This window comes from Anabas testudineus, chromosome 3, assembly GCF_900324465.2.
Source record: "Anabas testudineus chromosome 3, fAnaTes1.2, whole genome shotgun sequence".
NCBI classification, from domain to species: Eukaryota; Metazoa; Chordata; class Actinopteri; order Anabantiformes; family Anabantidae; genus Anabas; species Anabas testudineus.
In genome coordinates this window covers 26,000,396-26,015,676 of record NC_046612.1, presented here as the reverse complement: position 1 = coordinate 26,015,676, position 15,281 = coordinate 26,000,396, and the positions used below count along the sequence as shown (strand labels likewise).

General features: G+C 41.8%; 2 protein-coding genes across 2 annotated transcripts; both read right to left on the bottom strand.

Moving 5' to 3' along the window:
* Nucleotides 1–1,833: 1,833 nt before the first annotated feature.
* On the bottom strand, nucleotides 1,834–3,799 carry rwdd3 (RWD domain containing 3). Its single transcript, XM_026378545.1, has 5 exons — nucleotides 3,601–3,799; nucleotides 3,107–3,339; nucleotides 2,791–3,015; nucleotides 2,525–2,643; nucleotides 1,834–2,420 (listed from the first exon to the last, which is right to left on the bottom strand). The coding sequence occupies exons 1-5, from the start codon at nucleotides 3,683–3,685 to the stop codon at nucleotides 2,279–2,281; spliced, it is 804 nt and encodes a 267-aa protein (XP_026234330.1). The 5' UTR covers nucleotides 3,686–3,799; the 3' UTR covers nucleotides 1,834–2,278.
* Nucleotides 3,800–7,356: 3,557 nt separating this feature from the next.
* Nucleotides 7,357–15,281, bottom strand: zgc:153993 (Bcl-2_like domain-containing protein). Its single transcript, XM_026378572.1, has 6 exons — nucleotides 15,055–15,281; nucleotides 12,987–13,035; nucleotides 12,140–12,301; nucleotides 11,427–11,559; nucleotides 10,174–10,278; nucleotides 7,357–10,090 (listed from the first exon to the last, which is right to left on the bottom strand). The coding sequence occupies exons 1-6, from the start codon at nucleotides 15,122–15,124 to the stop codon at nucleotides 9,992–9,994; spliced, it is 618 nt and encodes a 205-aa protein (XP_026234357.1). The 5' UTR covers nucleotides 15,125–15,281; the 3' UTR covers nucleotides 7,357–9,991.

The following is a 15,281-nucleotide window of genomic DNA, read 5'->3' as shown; positions in this document are numbered from 1 at the left end:
TCACAGGGCAGTGTGTGTCCTCTGTGTGCTCATGTTTGTGATGGGTTTGTTCTGTTTCCTATTAGACCCCCCTGTTACTGTCAGCTGCTATCAGTTAACTTCATAATGAACACAGTTGTCTGGGACAGTCTATTCACTAAGACATAAAGCATTAAACACGTACTCCACATGTGAACACAATCCTCCTGCACTTTTAGCAAGTGAATCAGACATTCTTGAACGTACGCTGGACTGTTTAAAGGCACATTAATCAAGACAGAAACACGAAAATCACTTTTTAAGACCAACCACATTTCTGACATTGTACGTGTGTGTTCCAGATTGTTTACAGGGAAACAAATAAAGCAGCATCTTGTTTAGTTTAGTCTGACTGAGAGGGAGGACCTCAAATGACACACAGATTTAATCAAATCACATACAACAATATTAACTCCACTTTCATTTCCTCAGTGTAAAGAGGGCATTTATTCAGGAGTGCAGGCAACATCATAGTCTATAGTCCACAGACCAACACAGTAAAAACCAACAAAACCACTAAATATCACACATCCAAATAAATAACATACTTATTATATACAAATTGTTATTTTTATAATCGTATTATATTTGTTTTGAAGAGAGACATTGACCTTCTTTTAAAAATGGCTGCAGTTTCTGAGACTACAGAACATTAATGAACAGACTATTGAGAGAACACACAGAAGCCAGTGCCCTCTGCTCAAAGAAATCTTACATGTCAGCACCAAACATTCTAGCTGGATTATCTGAGTGAACTGCTAGTGCCTTATGATCCGCTACACCTACTTCGATTAAAGGATGCAGGCTGCTTGTCAGTACCCCGAAAACTACAGCTGGGGACAGAGCTTTTTCTTACAAAGCCCCAAAGTTATGGAATAGCCTTCCAAATAGTGGTCGGGACTCAGACACAGTCTCAGTGTTTAAGTCGAGGCTAAAAATATATATATTTGCCTTTGGGAAAGACTCATGGACGTAGAGCATTATGGTGAACTGGTATGTTTAGATGCTGTCTTCCCCACTCTCACTGACTCAAACTCAGGTTTGTTGACAGTGAAGTGTTTGGTTGCTCTACATCCCAGGGAGCCCTCATGTCTGTGTTTCCTTCTGGCTCACCCTTTTAGTTAGGCTGTCTTAGTTAGTCCTGCTGGAGTCTCTATACTATCTATACAGACACTCTACACTAAATATACATTCACCTCAAACTCTATCTGACTGTGATCATAACTAACTGCCATCTATCCTCTTCTCTTTCTCTTCCCGTCTCTCTTTCCCGCTCCCTGTCTCTCTGTTGAGCTTCACATCGTTCCACCCTTTGCCCTCTGACTTGTCCTGGTGCCCAACTTCTGGTCGGAGATCTCGTCGCTTGGATCCCCATATGGTCCCTATGGGATTCTTGTGGTGACTGGAGTTGGTTCCACTCTTCCATGAAGACAGTCCTGGCATCGGCAGCTGTTTCTCTGAGGTCTCAACTTAACACTCGATAATCCTGGTCTGGAATTTCCTACTAGAGCCTCCAATAACTAACTGGACTCCACATAAACTTAAAGACATTAACTGTTACTGGACTGCCTGCTGCCTACACAGCATGTAATGACCCATATGAGGATGGGTTCCCTGTTGAGTCTGGTTCTTATCAAGGTTTCTTCCTGTTGCCTTCTCAGGGAGTTTTTCCTTGCCACCGTCGCCCTCGGCTTGCTCATCAGGGACAATCTGATTATTATGATTCATACACATTCACTGTTCATGTACTGTTCTTTGGTTGTGTAAAGCTGCTGTGAGACAATGTCAATTGTTAAAAGTGCTCTACAAATAAAATTGAATTGAATTGAATTCTGGTTTAACTGTGACACACAGAAAAGGAAAATAAAATAAAGGAAACATAATGAGGGCAGACTGGTCACTGGCTGGTTTGATGGAAGTCTTGACTTGTACTATCTGAACATTAACTTATGAGACTCTGCAGAGTAACGTGCTGCATAGTATTCTCCACCTTGCATCATTAAAATACTAAATGTAGGAATTTTATTTTAATCCACTTTATTTTAATATACTTTAGATAAGAAATCTTAACACCATTCATATACATATCCTCCCCATATTTATCCCTTTTCTGTGTCAGATGTCAGAACCACTTTGCGTACAACACAGCTGCTGTTGTGTGGTAGTTGTGTATTGGGAGGTGCCTTTTTTCGCTTAGCTCTTCCTACACGTCTGTTTCTACACACAGGCACCGTCTGCTCCTTCTTGCTTCAGTTCAGGTTCAGTCACCGTGGGAACCTGCATGCTGCCAGTCTCTCAGCGATGGCAACATCTGCTGGTACAGCTCTGTTAGGTGGAGTTCCTGGAAGGATGCAGTCAGCTCTGATAACGACTGGTAGTTCTTCACCACAAAACCCTTGAGACTGACAGAAAGAGACAGAGAGACAGACCGTGGGAGCTCAACAATGATTATAAGACAGCAGAGGGTCCATGTGTCAGCTGTTGTAGTCACATCTTTGATTCATACCCATATCCACAGGAGGAAGACAAAGGGGTTTCAATGAGAACTTTCATCATCCTCTCTTTGCACTTCTTGCCTGAAGAATCCACATCAACTTTTACTGTCTTTAACAGGCGACAAAACTTCTACAGAGACAACGATTGACACTAATTATTATCAGCCACAAGTAAAGACAGACATGTCATCATTCTGATGTGAACTAGAGGCGATTACTGTCTCAGTTGTCTCTTTAAAGGACAAGCTGTATAAGAATGTTTGATGAGGGCTCGTACCTTGATGTCAGGTTTGGCTCCCTGCAGAATGACCAGTATACTTCGCCCCAGTAACAACATCCCAGTCAGCTGCAGCTGCTGGGTCCAGCACTCCAGCAGTCCAATGTAACAATTTCTAGACCGGATGTGGTCCAACAACAGCACTGAAATCCACTGCTCCTGTCCAACAGTCTGTTCCACACCGTCCTGGTCTCCTTTGCAGTCCTCTGTCAACTCCACACACTCCTATTGACAACACAGCACACACTGGCCACATCACCACAGAAGACTAACTGTAGACCTCTCTCCAGATATGGTTGTGTTGGTTTAAGATTACCTGTAAGAACTCTACAAGCTGATGAACCATTGGTTCTGGTGGTAAAGTCGCAGCTTGTTCCAGCAGCTTTTGCCTGATGTTATGACACCGAGATCTAGAAAGACCAGTGGAGGAGACAGAGATGTCGGGGGGGCGTGAAGGGTAGTGGGGGTGTAGATGGAACGACAGACTCACGTCCAGTCTTCTTTCTCTTTCAACACAGATGTTGATCTGGAGCAGGACCCCATCCTCAGCTACAAGTCAAACACACTGATGTTACAGCAGAGTCAGATCTCCACAGTTGTAACGCTGCACTGTCAGATACTGACTTGACTGTTCTCCCATTTACATCTGCTGGGAACAATGTTAGGAGGGACCATAGATGTATTCTGTGGTAATACTCTACTAATAACACTCTAATATATCTACGGGGGGGACACACTGAAACACTGACGAGGACAAGCTTTATACATTTGAGTAAATCTGTGTACATCTGTGTGTAAAGTTGGACTGACCAGACTGCTGGAGGAGCTGGAACTCTCCTGCTCCACAGTAAATGGACGATAAAACTGAAACTTCGTCTAAAGCAGCTTCAGACATCAGGTATGAGTTCACATCACAGTTAGCTTCTCTTTAAACAAGCAACAACGTTATTTATCTACGTCTTTTACTGGATTCGGGGGATATATTACTGCTGTACACGTCCGCCCCTCATTGTTGTCCGGGTAGTATCGTCAATCGTAGTAATCAGTTCCGCACAACAATTTCCTTCCTGCCGCACTGGAGCGTTTAGTTTCTACTAACTCCATAGATCATGGTGCAGACTACAGTTAGTATGTGAGCCACTACATCAGGGGTCACTAACAGGCGGACCGCGGTCCGGATCCGGACCCAGAAACTGTCCCATACGGACCCGGAGCTACAGAGCAAACCGAACGTTTGATTCCAAATCTAGCGGGACACGTTAATTATAACCGCCGCAGCTATTGTGATCGTTACGGTAGTTATTAAGTGGACGCGAGAACGCATTGGCCAATTGAATGCGAGTTAAGCCATCCCACGTGACTTCACTTAGCCAATCGATTCTGTGGATCGTAGGCAGTAAAATTAGAGACTCAACAGTAGATGAGAGAAAGTTGGAGGTTGGAAAGAATTAATAAACAGAGATGGTGATAACAGAGAGACAGAGGAGAGGGACAGACGACAGAGAGGAGAGGGACAGACGACAGAGAGGAGAGGGACAGACGACAGAGAGGGAGAGATACAGACGACAGAGAGGGAGAGATACAGACGACAGAGAGGAGAAAGACAGACGACAGAGAGGAGAGATACAGACGACAGAGAGGAGAAAGACAGACGACAGAGAGGGAGAGATACAGACGACAGAGAGGAGAAAGACAGACGACAGAGAGGAGAGAGATACAGACGACAGAGAGGAGAGAGATACAGACGACAGAGAGGAGAGATACAGACGACAGAGAGGAGAGATACAGACGACAGAGAGGAGAGGGACAGACGACAGAGAGGAGAGAGACAGACGACAGAGAGGAGAGATACAGACGACAGAGAGGAGAGAGACAGACGACAGAGAGGAGAGGGACAGACGACAGAGAGGAGAGAGATACAGACGACAGAGAGGAGAGAGACAGACGACAGAGAGGAGAGGGACAGACGACAGAGAGGAGAGATACAGACGACAGAGAGGAGAGGGACAGACGACAGAGAGGAGAGATACAGACGACAGAGAGGAGAGATACAGACGACAGAGAGGAGAGATACAGACGACAGAGAGGAGAGGGACAGACGACAGAGAGGAGAGGGACAGACGACAGAGAGGAGAGAGATACAGACGACAGAGAGGAGAGATACAGACGACAGAGAGGAGAGAGACAGACGACAGAGAGGAGAGAGATACAGACGACAGAGAGGAGAGAGATACAGACGACAGAGAGGAGAGAGACAGACGACAGAGAGGAGAGGGACAGACGACAGAGAGGAGAGAGATACAGACGACAGAGAGGAGAGAGACAGACGACAGAGAGGAGAGGGACAGACGACAGAGAGGAGAGAGATACAGACGACAGAGAGGAGAGATACAGACGACAGAGAGGAGAGAGACAGACGACAGAGAGGAGAGAGATACAGACGACAGAGAGGAGAGATACAGACGACAGAGAGGAGAGAGACAGACGACAGAGAGGAGAGATACAGACGACAGAGAGGAGAGGGACAGACGACAGAGAGGAGAGATACAGACGACAGAGAGGAGAGAGACAGACGACAGAGAGGAGAGAGACAGACGACAGAGAGGAGAGGGACAGACGACAGAGAGGAGAGAGACAGACGACAGAGAGGAGAGGGACAGGCGACAGAGAGGAGAGAGACAGACGACAGAGAGGAGAGATACAGAGACAAAGAGTAGAGAGAGAGACAGACGACAGAGAGGAGAGATACAGAGACAAAGAGTAGAGAGAGAGACAGACGACAGAGAGGAGAGAGACAGACGACAGAGAGGAGAGATACAGAGACAGAGAGGAAAGAGATACAGACGACAGAGAGGAGAGATACAGACGACAGAGGAGAAAGTTGATAAAAGGACGGTGAGACTGAAAAAGGAAGAGATAAATATAAAAATGTCCAAAAAGAGAAAAGTGGACAGTAAAGAGTTTTTAATCCACAATAAACAGACTCCTTTCTGTTCATTTTACCACTGGGAGCACTAAACCAGTGTGTTTGATATGTTCAGAAACTGCGGCTCTTATTAAAAGTGCCAATGTCAAACTGCATTATGAGACAAAACACAAAGGTTTTGAACACACATGCCCACTAAAATCTGAAGTGTGATCACAGAGAGTTGCTAGTCTCAGAGCCCAGTATGAGCAGTCCACCAGGATCTTGAGCCACATGCTCAGTTTGATGTTACATATAAATTTCTACTGAATTAATTTGATTTGACAGTCAAGTATTGATTACATGCAGGCTACTTAATAATATATCACAGTATATAGTTAAACATTATAATCTTCTGGACCTTTGCTTCCAAAAATATTGCGTAACCGGACCTCTTTAAATTTTAGTTGAATACCCCTGCACTACATGAAGCACGTGTGAAAACGTTGTACATACAATATAAACCTGCAGCCAACAGACACCATGCTCACAATGTGGAGAAGATCAAAGAGGTGGAGATTTGTCTTTAGCAATCTTTACCTTAAATACTTTTTCCCAGCAGAACTCTTCGTTCTCAGACTGCAGGTTTACTTGTGGTTCCTAGAGTTTCCAAATGTAGAATAGGAGGCAGAGCCTTTAGCTACCAAGCCCCTCTCCTGTGGAAGCAGCTCCTCCTCTCTGTCTCCCTGTTCTCCTCTGCAGGTGTCCTCAGCCTCTGTGCATCTCCAGAGTCCAGTTACTGGCCCTGCTGACCTGCACAGTGTTTTTGCTGCTTGTTGTTGTTCTTTTCTCTCTCGACTTTCAAATCAACCCAACCAGTCAGCAGTTTTTCCCACTGTCACCTGGTGCCGCTCAAGTAGGGGTTTTGTTAGATTTTCTATACTACAGCTACTCCACACTGAGGAATGCTGTAAATCCTGCATGAAGGCAGAAGTAAGGCTTTTATCATTTAAGACAAGTGGCCAGACAACATACGGCATGTAGGAGTCCTATGACAACTGGAAATCTGCCTTCAGTTGTCAGGGCGGACTGTGGGTCAGAGCGTAGACCGGGTTGGTTCCTCTAGTTCACATCTTTTTGGGTAAGACACTGAAGTTGCCCCCATGTCCACCACAACTCAAAGCACTAGGTAGTGTAAATGTTTTGGCTGACTGATTTGATCGGTAGATGTCCATCTGCTTCTGAATCTGACTTCAGTACTATAATGAACATTATTCCATCGGTCACATTAGAAGCTAAAGAACCAGACATTTTTCTCATCGGTTAGAGACAAAAACTCTGGTGGACAGTAACAGAGGACATTTACTTGTCCTTAACATAAAAGGGCAAAATTATGGCAACTTGAACTTGCCCTCAGAGGTTCTTCAAATATTAAATATTACTGTTTGACGGACATAATTACATGGATATCAATATTTACAGATTAAACTATTTTCTTACTTTCTTACATTTACATCTACCATTAGCCAGCAGCCTAGAACCTGTGAACAACTTTATTTTTCTGCCCCATTAATATCAAGATAACAAGTTTGATTGATGCAGCTACGTGTGATCCTGTGATGCAGGGGACTCACAACATTAACACAGCAAACAACTGGGTGTTGTACATTTTTATTCAAAGAAATGTAGTCCAATCATGTTTCTGACAATAAACAAACTGTCAGGTCACATTAACAACAGCAGATAAATAGTGTGATTTCCCTCTCAAAAGTGCACAATCAGTTTACCGTAATAGCAAAAATACTTGACACAAGCTCGTGACAGTAGATAACAAACACCAAAGTCTACTAGAGGCCACTCACTGTTCCCATAAAATCATCCAGTTTCCATTAAATCAGCTGTCCCTTACACACTGCATTAAGTAAAAATTATTGCTTCCAGAGAGCTACAAAATAAGATGTTGTTACCTAAATGTTGCTACTCCTTCTTCTCATGAATGCACTTGTTTTACTTTATTATCTAAATAGAAATTATTAAAACATTAAAAACTCAATGTCATAAATAGATTTGCTTTTTTGTACACAACAGTTGCACAATGTTTACATCTTCAAAACCACTGGTATGGTGATTATAAAAAGTCAATGTAGAGGGTGGTGTGAAATGAAGCTAAAACAACATGAGCATACTGCTGTTGGATGGGTAGTACTACACTCAAAAAATGAGCTACTAACTCTGTGTGTCTCCCTATGTGCACCTTTGTGACACACTTAACCGAATCCTCCTGAGGAGCCAAGTTAAGCTACATTAATGCGGACACATTGAAAAGACTACTCACATGAAAAAAGTTTGATTGCTCTTTAAAATATTCACAGTTGCTCAACAAGGAGTGCTACTGCACAACAAAGCGTTCTGACCAACAGTTACTGTAGGTGATTACACAGTACTTTATCGCATTTTATTTAAAGTGTGACTTCAGTGACTTTCAGCAGGCTTCCTATGGTTCTAGTCTGAAAGATGTAGATTTATATAATGTAAATAAACCTCGTCCTACCTTACTTCTATTAAAATATCCAAAACTCTAGTTCTATAGTTCAAGTTATCTGGTTGCTCATATAAAGGAGGCTATAGTCTTGGTTAACCAGCTCCCCCCAAACTCCTCCCGGCGACATTATTTTGAACTGAGAAACACCTCCTGATGACAACATCTGGAGGTGTTTTTAGCTAGAAGCAGAGAGACAGCTAAAAATCAGTGATGTTGCTCTTTAAGTAACTTGCAGCAACTTTTAGACTGCGGCACCGACTCTGATGATGGAGAAACATGTCTCATGTGTGATCAATGTCCTTGCCCGTATATCACGTCATGTTTTTCCTGTACACACAACACAACGCGCAGTTATGCATGATCAGGCACATGATCAGAAACGTCTGCACATTACTCACTGAAGAAACAAATGTGGAATAGAAAACAAGTTATGGGCAATGCTAACACGGATCTACAATTCCAGATTTAGTTCTAGATATTTGAGCCAGTGTGCAACTTAGATGTGCTCACAGTACAGTGATAGTCCCCTGACCACATGCAATACTTAGCTAACATACTGACTCTGTAAACACTGGAAATAAAATTAAAATGTCACTGTCTAAAACAGAAGCTTATCACACCTGTAGAGTTGCGAGGTGGGAGGATACACTTCACAACATTAGATTGTTAAATAAAGGATATGAAACTCTCTGGCTGAATCACTACAATCAGCAAATGTCCTAGAAAATCTCTCTTGCATAACAATCTATAGGTAGGTGGACAATAAAACCTAAAGAGTAAGTCAACTATAAGTCAGGAAGCTCCAAGAACTCACAATACAATACACAGTTTATATGACTTCACTTAAGATTATGGTCAGTTTTAGATTAATTTATCAATTTAATGCAGTTTTTTGCTTGCAGTAGTCCTTTAAAACATTGTTATATGAACCAGGACGCTCCTTTGTTTCCATGTCAACAATAATCATAAAACTGGTATCTTCTGAGTAGGAATTGATATGTTTCCTCCAGTGCATCCTCCCACTTTGCAATTCTTTAAATGCCTCACATACATTAGTTAAACATGGTGTAGAACTGCTTTAGCTGTGCACCTGTATTAAAAAAAAAAAAAAGGTCACAGGCCTGGCTTACTCAAGCCAGCATGGCTGCCGGTCAAAATAGAAGATTATTAAAACATCAGGCATAAGCTTACATGATAAAGCTACAGTACACTGAGGTGAGTGAACCGGTAAATTCAGATTGGCTAACTGAAGATGCTGAATGTCCCCTTAGGTCAAACACAAATTTTGCTCAGACCTGAAGAAATTTAAGCCAGGTCCCATCCACAAATGATGAGGAATACAAAGAATGTACTTGAGAGCTGGGTAGGGTCAGGTTATCTGGTCTGTATGAAGACATACGTACGTCCAGTGTTCATAAACGCCATCATCCGCTGACATTCACTGCTGCATGAGACCTGAGAACCTCCAACATGGCTGCTGGAGATGTGTTGCAGCAGCTTTGTGAATTCCATGGAAGGCACTAAAAAGCTGCTGGTGAGAGCTGATGAAAGCACAGCACAGTGAACAGCAGGCTGCAGAAGCACTTTTTTTGTTCTTGTTAACCTGAGAAGAGAAGGGTTTTTTGCCTCTCTATATAGAGAGCAGACCCTTTGACATAGAGGTTGAGGGGTGGTTATAATCAATGTTCAGAAACAAACAAGCTGCATCTATCCAGGTGGGTAGCACGATGTGGAGGTTATGAGGTCTGACGGTCTCAGCGTGTCTTCCTGTAGTAAACAAAGGTCGCCACTAATATTACTGATGCTGCTATGGCTACTGTCCTCCACCGGGAGAAGCCACGGATCACCCCCACCTAGAAAGATCAAGAGAGCAAAATGAAGAGCTTTGTTTCCAGCTGATCAGAGACTGGGACTTTGCGGATGATACATCACTCACCCAGCCTCCTTGCTGTACGAGCCAGGAGTAGAGCAGCTCTCTGATGACCTCAAGGAACCAGTTAAAGACCATCCTGATGTTGTCTAGATGGTTGGTGGTCAGTGCCTTTGAGAAACACAATAGAATTAAAGAAGATAATGCAATGTTACAGAAACCCTGCTTTGGGAAAAGTTGGAGCATTTTCTAAAATGCAATAAAAACTAAAATCCATGATTCGTTAAGTCACTTCAACATTTGTGTTCCTTACAAACGTACAAAGAAAAGATTATCAGTGTTTTCACTGAACAACTTCATCGTATTTTATAAATATAAGTGATGTAGGAGCAAATATGACAGAAAAGTTTACAAAATATTAATGTAACAGTGATCTCGATGATTCAGGTTAATTGGTAAGAGATGAGGGGATCATGATCGGGTATAAAAGGAGCATCCACCAAAGGCTTGGTCGGTTGTGGCTTTTGTCAAACTTTGTTAGAGATTTGGCAGTTGGAATAAAAAAAGATTCTGAAGACTGCAAAATAAATTGTTTTTTATTATCCATAACTATGTGAAAAGATTCAGAGACTCTAAGGAAGTCTCCTGTGCATAAAGGCCAAGCACTGTTGAATGTACATGGGTTCAGCACAGGTTTTAGAAAACCAACTTAATGCAATCCACTGCTACATCCACAATAGTAACCTGGATACTTGTTTTACAAAGAGGAAGTGAAACATCAAATATGTGCAGAAACGCAGTTGTCTGGGTCAGAGTTCACTTGCAAGAGTGACTACAAATTTAAGCATCCAAATGTTTGCAAACATGTTTTGGTTAAAAAAAAAAGCATTAAGAGTAATTTAATTTATCAAAATATCCGTTAAGCATAATCATAAAAGCAGTGACATCAACCTTGCTCGCAGTCTTCTATCCACAACAGTACAGGGTAACCAAGTATGTCTGCTTATCGCTAAGTGCTGTGAAGTGCAGTGTTGTTTTGGATGTATGACATGCAGCGTCCCCAATCGACTCAAACAGGGGATGCTGAGGTTATGTAGCATGCGCTGTACCCACACACCAAGACGCTCTGTGTAATGTTTAGTGTAACAGGTGCAGTAAACATGTTAAAGTAAGCAAGTTCTAGTGGACTTGACACAGCAGCCCTGACTTTTGTAAGTGATAGTGGCAGCTTGTTTTAGAGGAAAAACAGATGTCATGTTCTCTGTGACAAAGACATAAATGCATGATAAAAGTTGAACTATTAGGTAAACTACTGTTACCCTGTGTATGAGCCTGTAGGCCAGATGGAAGAGAGCCACCACTCGACCCCAGTTGATGCCATCAGCAAAGATGCTCCTGACTACGGTCATGAAGACGTCATGTGCACAGTTACTTTGAACCTGGTTGATCAGTCTGGCAGGAGGAAATGGATAGCAGTTTTATAATGCACCATGCTGAAACAATGCTACCAGTAATTCTTATTGCCATCGTTACTGTAACTTTTTACAAAGTAACATGAAAACAGCATGATGTATTTGTCTGTGATTGTATGGTGTATCATGTTGTTTCAACAAATAGCTGTGGCAATACAACAACATTTCTTGAAACTTTAGTTATTTTTAGACATAGACACAAAACTCAAATGATGGAAGACAGAAATGTAACAACTTTACACACTAATTTTTCTCGTAAGTTGTATTTACACTGGGTCTATTTAAATGCACAAACTGAAAAAGTGAATGAAAACACAGCTATGGGTAGATTCCCACACTCAGTCACACAAACATCTGTGTAACTTTAATCAACTAATCTCCATTGTGCAAACATCAGCTACAGAATGTGTAGCGAGTCAAAGAGACTGAATACTCCAGCTGTAGCCTGACATTGAAACACTGTGACTAATAAAATCTCAGTCAGTCAAGTGCAAACCCTTTAACCATATGATGTGCTGACTGCTGTGGTCCAATATTTTTGTCTGTGATGTACAGCTTACTGTTGGAGTTCGGCGTTCCTGTTCAGTTCCTCTGCAATCTTGATCAGCTGGTCCACCACGTCTTTGATCTGTGGATCCTGCTGTTCATTTGGCCTTCCACCCAGTTGCTCAGGGGACACTTGTTGACCAGGATCATCTGTGCTAAGGCGCTCAATCACAAACCTACATGAAGAGAACTACTCGTCAGATTTTTTTCCCTCCCATTTTGTGCACAACTAAAATGTTTTTAATCACAAAGATAAACAAGGCATGATACCTCGTCTAAACCTATCCAGTCCTGACTACAGGAGGCTGGACATGACGCAAAAAGCACACTGTAGTGTTTTGTTTAGAACACACTGAGGCAATGCTGACTGCTTGATAGAAACACATCCACTTAGTGCATTCTCTAGAAATGTAAATGCACAGAATGGGCTGCTGTATATTCAAACTAGCTCAGCCAGACAGTACATGAACTGTGTGCTAGAGAGCTGGCTGGGTAAAATCTGTTTAATTTCTGGTCCAGCTCCTTCACACATTTCCTTTCTCACATACAGCTGCATGACGTCTAAACACGTTCAGGGTTGCAGTGCATATCTCACAGCTTAAAGTTTTTGTTCATTTTTTATAACTTCATTATTACAGTGCTAACATTTTTGCACACGGTGTAGAGATCTTATTAATCCATTAGCTTGGCAAAACTATATGCCTAGATATACTATACAGATCAGGTTGTATATAAATAAATAAATCCCTGAGTCTGGAAAGATTAAAATGAAATATAAGATGTATAGCTGATTAGTGAAGTAAATAAATTGTAAAAAAACACACTGGCTTGGTTTTAGTAAAACAACAAGATGACACTTACCCTCTGAGCACTACTGCTGCTTGCTCCATGATGGAATCATCGACAACATCTGAAACATTAGGAAGACACTACACTCTTAATTTATACTTACAGGCTGAACATTTGAAAAGATGCGAGAGAATTCCACAATCCCTAGTGAAAGTCATCATATGATTCTACGTTTAGTTGCTCTTTCAGTTTCACTTCACATATTATTTTCTATTGCCATGGCCAGCTACTTGTGACCTTGTGAGTAACTTGACAAGTTCCACAGCTTTTTACCTCAGGGTTTATTTCAGCAGCTTCTGATTATGTGTGCTGGGTTAGCCTGTAAAATGCACTTTAAAATAAATAGTTTATTCTATAATTGGACAATATTTTGCTGTTCACTACTATAATTACTACAGCTTGAGTTTCCAATATTTTTTCTAATATCTATCTTCAATCAGTTCCAGTAGTATTGCAGAGTAAAACTATTTCTTTTTAATCACCACGGATCTGCAATGTAAAGTGTAGACTGGCAGCCTTAATTTAAGAATATGTTTTCTGTATCTGTAACTGTTCTGAGATTGCAGCCATTGTTAGGAGTTTTAGGAGTTCAAAGGTAACTAGACAATCTAACAAATCAAACCAAACCAAATCCACTGTGGGGCCAAAAAGAGCCATAATGCCTAATAAGACCCTATAAACTGTTTGCTATACTACTGATTTGACTGATAGATTGATTTTTACTTTATTGACCCCCATGGCAAATGTGAGACAGGTAGCTGTTACTATGTACTAGCTGTTATATACATTTACTATGTATATAACATTTGGCAGCGCAATTCTTATATAGTTAAGGTACTCTTGACCATTTTACTTGCCATCATTGGTATATTTAAATCACTGTAGTGATACAACTCATTACATCAAGTATATCATTATTACCATGCTGTAGCATTGGCGGGTGGGGGGGCGGGGATATATATATATATATTCCAATAGTTCCCTGTTCTCATCTCTCATCCATGAATCATTCGAAAAGTACCAGGGGCTGAAAGAAGAGCTCCCCAAACGAGCTTGAAGTAATAAGACCCCTAGTGGGGATTGTTTTTATATATATATATATATATATATATATATATATATATATATATATATATATATATATATATATATATATTTATTTATTTTTTCTAATACTTTGACACTGACTGGAAATGAGGTCTGGTCTGTTCAGCTGCTTCCTCTGTGCTGCTTTCAATGTTTTCTAATAACCAGTGTGTGTGTTTTTCAGTTTCTCTTCTCTTTCACTACCTACTCAGGGCGCCTCCTTCAATCAAAAGATCTGTGGCAACTCTGTGATTGACAGGTGATGATGATGATGATAATCACGTAGATGATCCTGGGGACTGTGGTCCTATACTTGTTGTTGTATTTCAAGTGGTCTGAGCCTCAGCTGATCTCCTCTCTACTGTCTGGATTCCAGCTATAATCAGCCCCTTTTCAAACCTTGTTTACCGCCTGCGGCATTAAACCCACCGGAGAGAGCACATGTCTTACAGTTATTAAGCATACATAATATCTAGGCATATGTCCAGTTGGCTGGTTTTCACACTTGATCCAGTAACGTCTGTCGACCCACAGCAGAATGTAGGATCAACAGCGCTGAGAGAGTCTAGGAAGGTCTCATCCGTGGTTCAGGTTCAGGTCAGTGAGGACAACTTGAGGGGTTGTTGTCTCCTTAAGCACCATAAACAAGTGGGATACGAGATTTATTTACCTCATGAACACATGTCCACTGTGAAACAGGCGTATCACCAGCTTAGATAACCGGCTGAGGTCAACGTCAACTTTAACTTTAACTTTAGCGGCTATAAAGATTAGAGATAACGTTAACTATGTTAGTGGGTTTACCGCCAGGTTCAGGTTAAGGTGGAGGAACTCATCAACCAGGAGTCTGGCTCCTCCATGTTTGATAAAAACATGTAACATTACTTTACTCACACTCGAGGCTCATATTGACAGAGTTTAATAAAAAGTTAACTAGTGTACAAAAGGCCTCTTGGTCTGTCTGTGTGTGTAAAGCTGCCATGGCCTCACATACCTTCTCCACCCACGGCGCCCTGAGGCTCCTCGTCTCCGTCTTTCTTCTCCTCTTCTCGGCTGTCAGCCATGGCTCCACACCGTCTGTAAGCTCGGAGAGGTGAATGACCAATTAACGTTAGATATTTGGCTCGAACATTTATTGCTAGCTTGGCTGAATACAGACGATATTCCGTCCGGACCGGACGTGTCCGTGCTGCGAAAAGTTTCGTCGTTTAGTAAAGAACA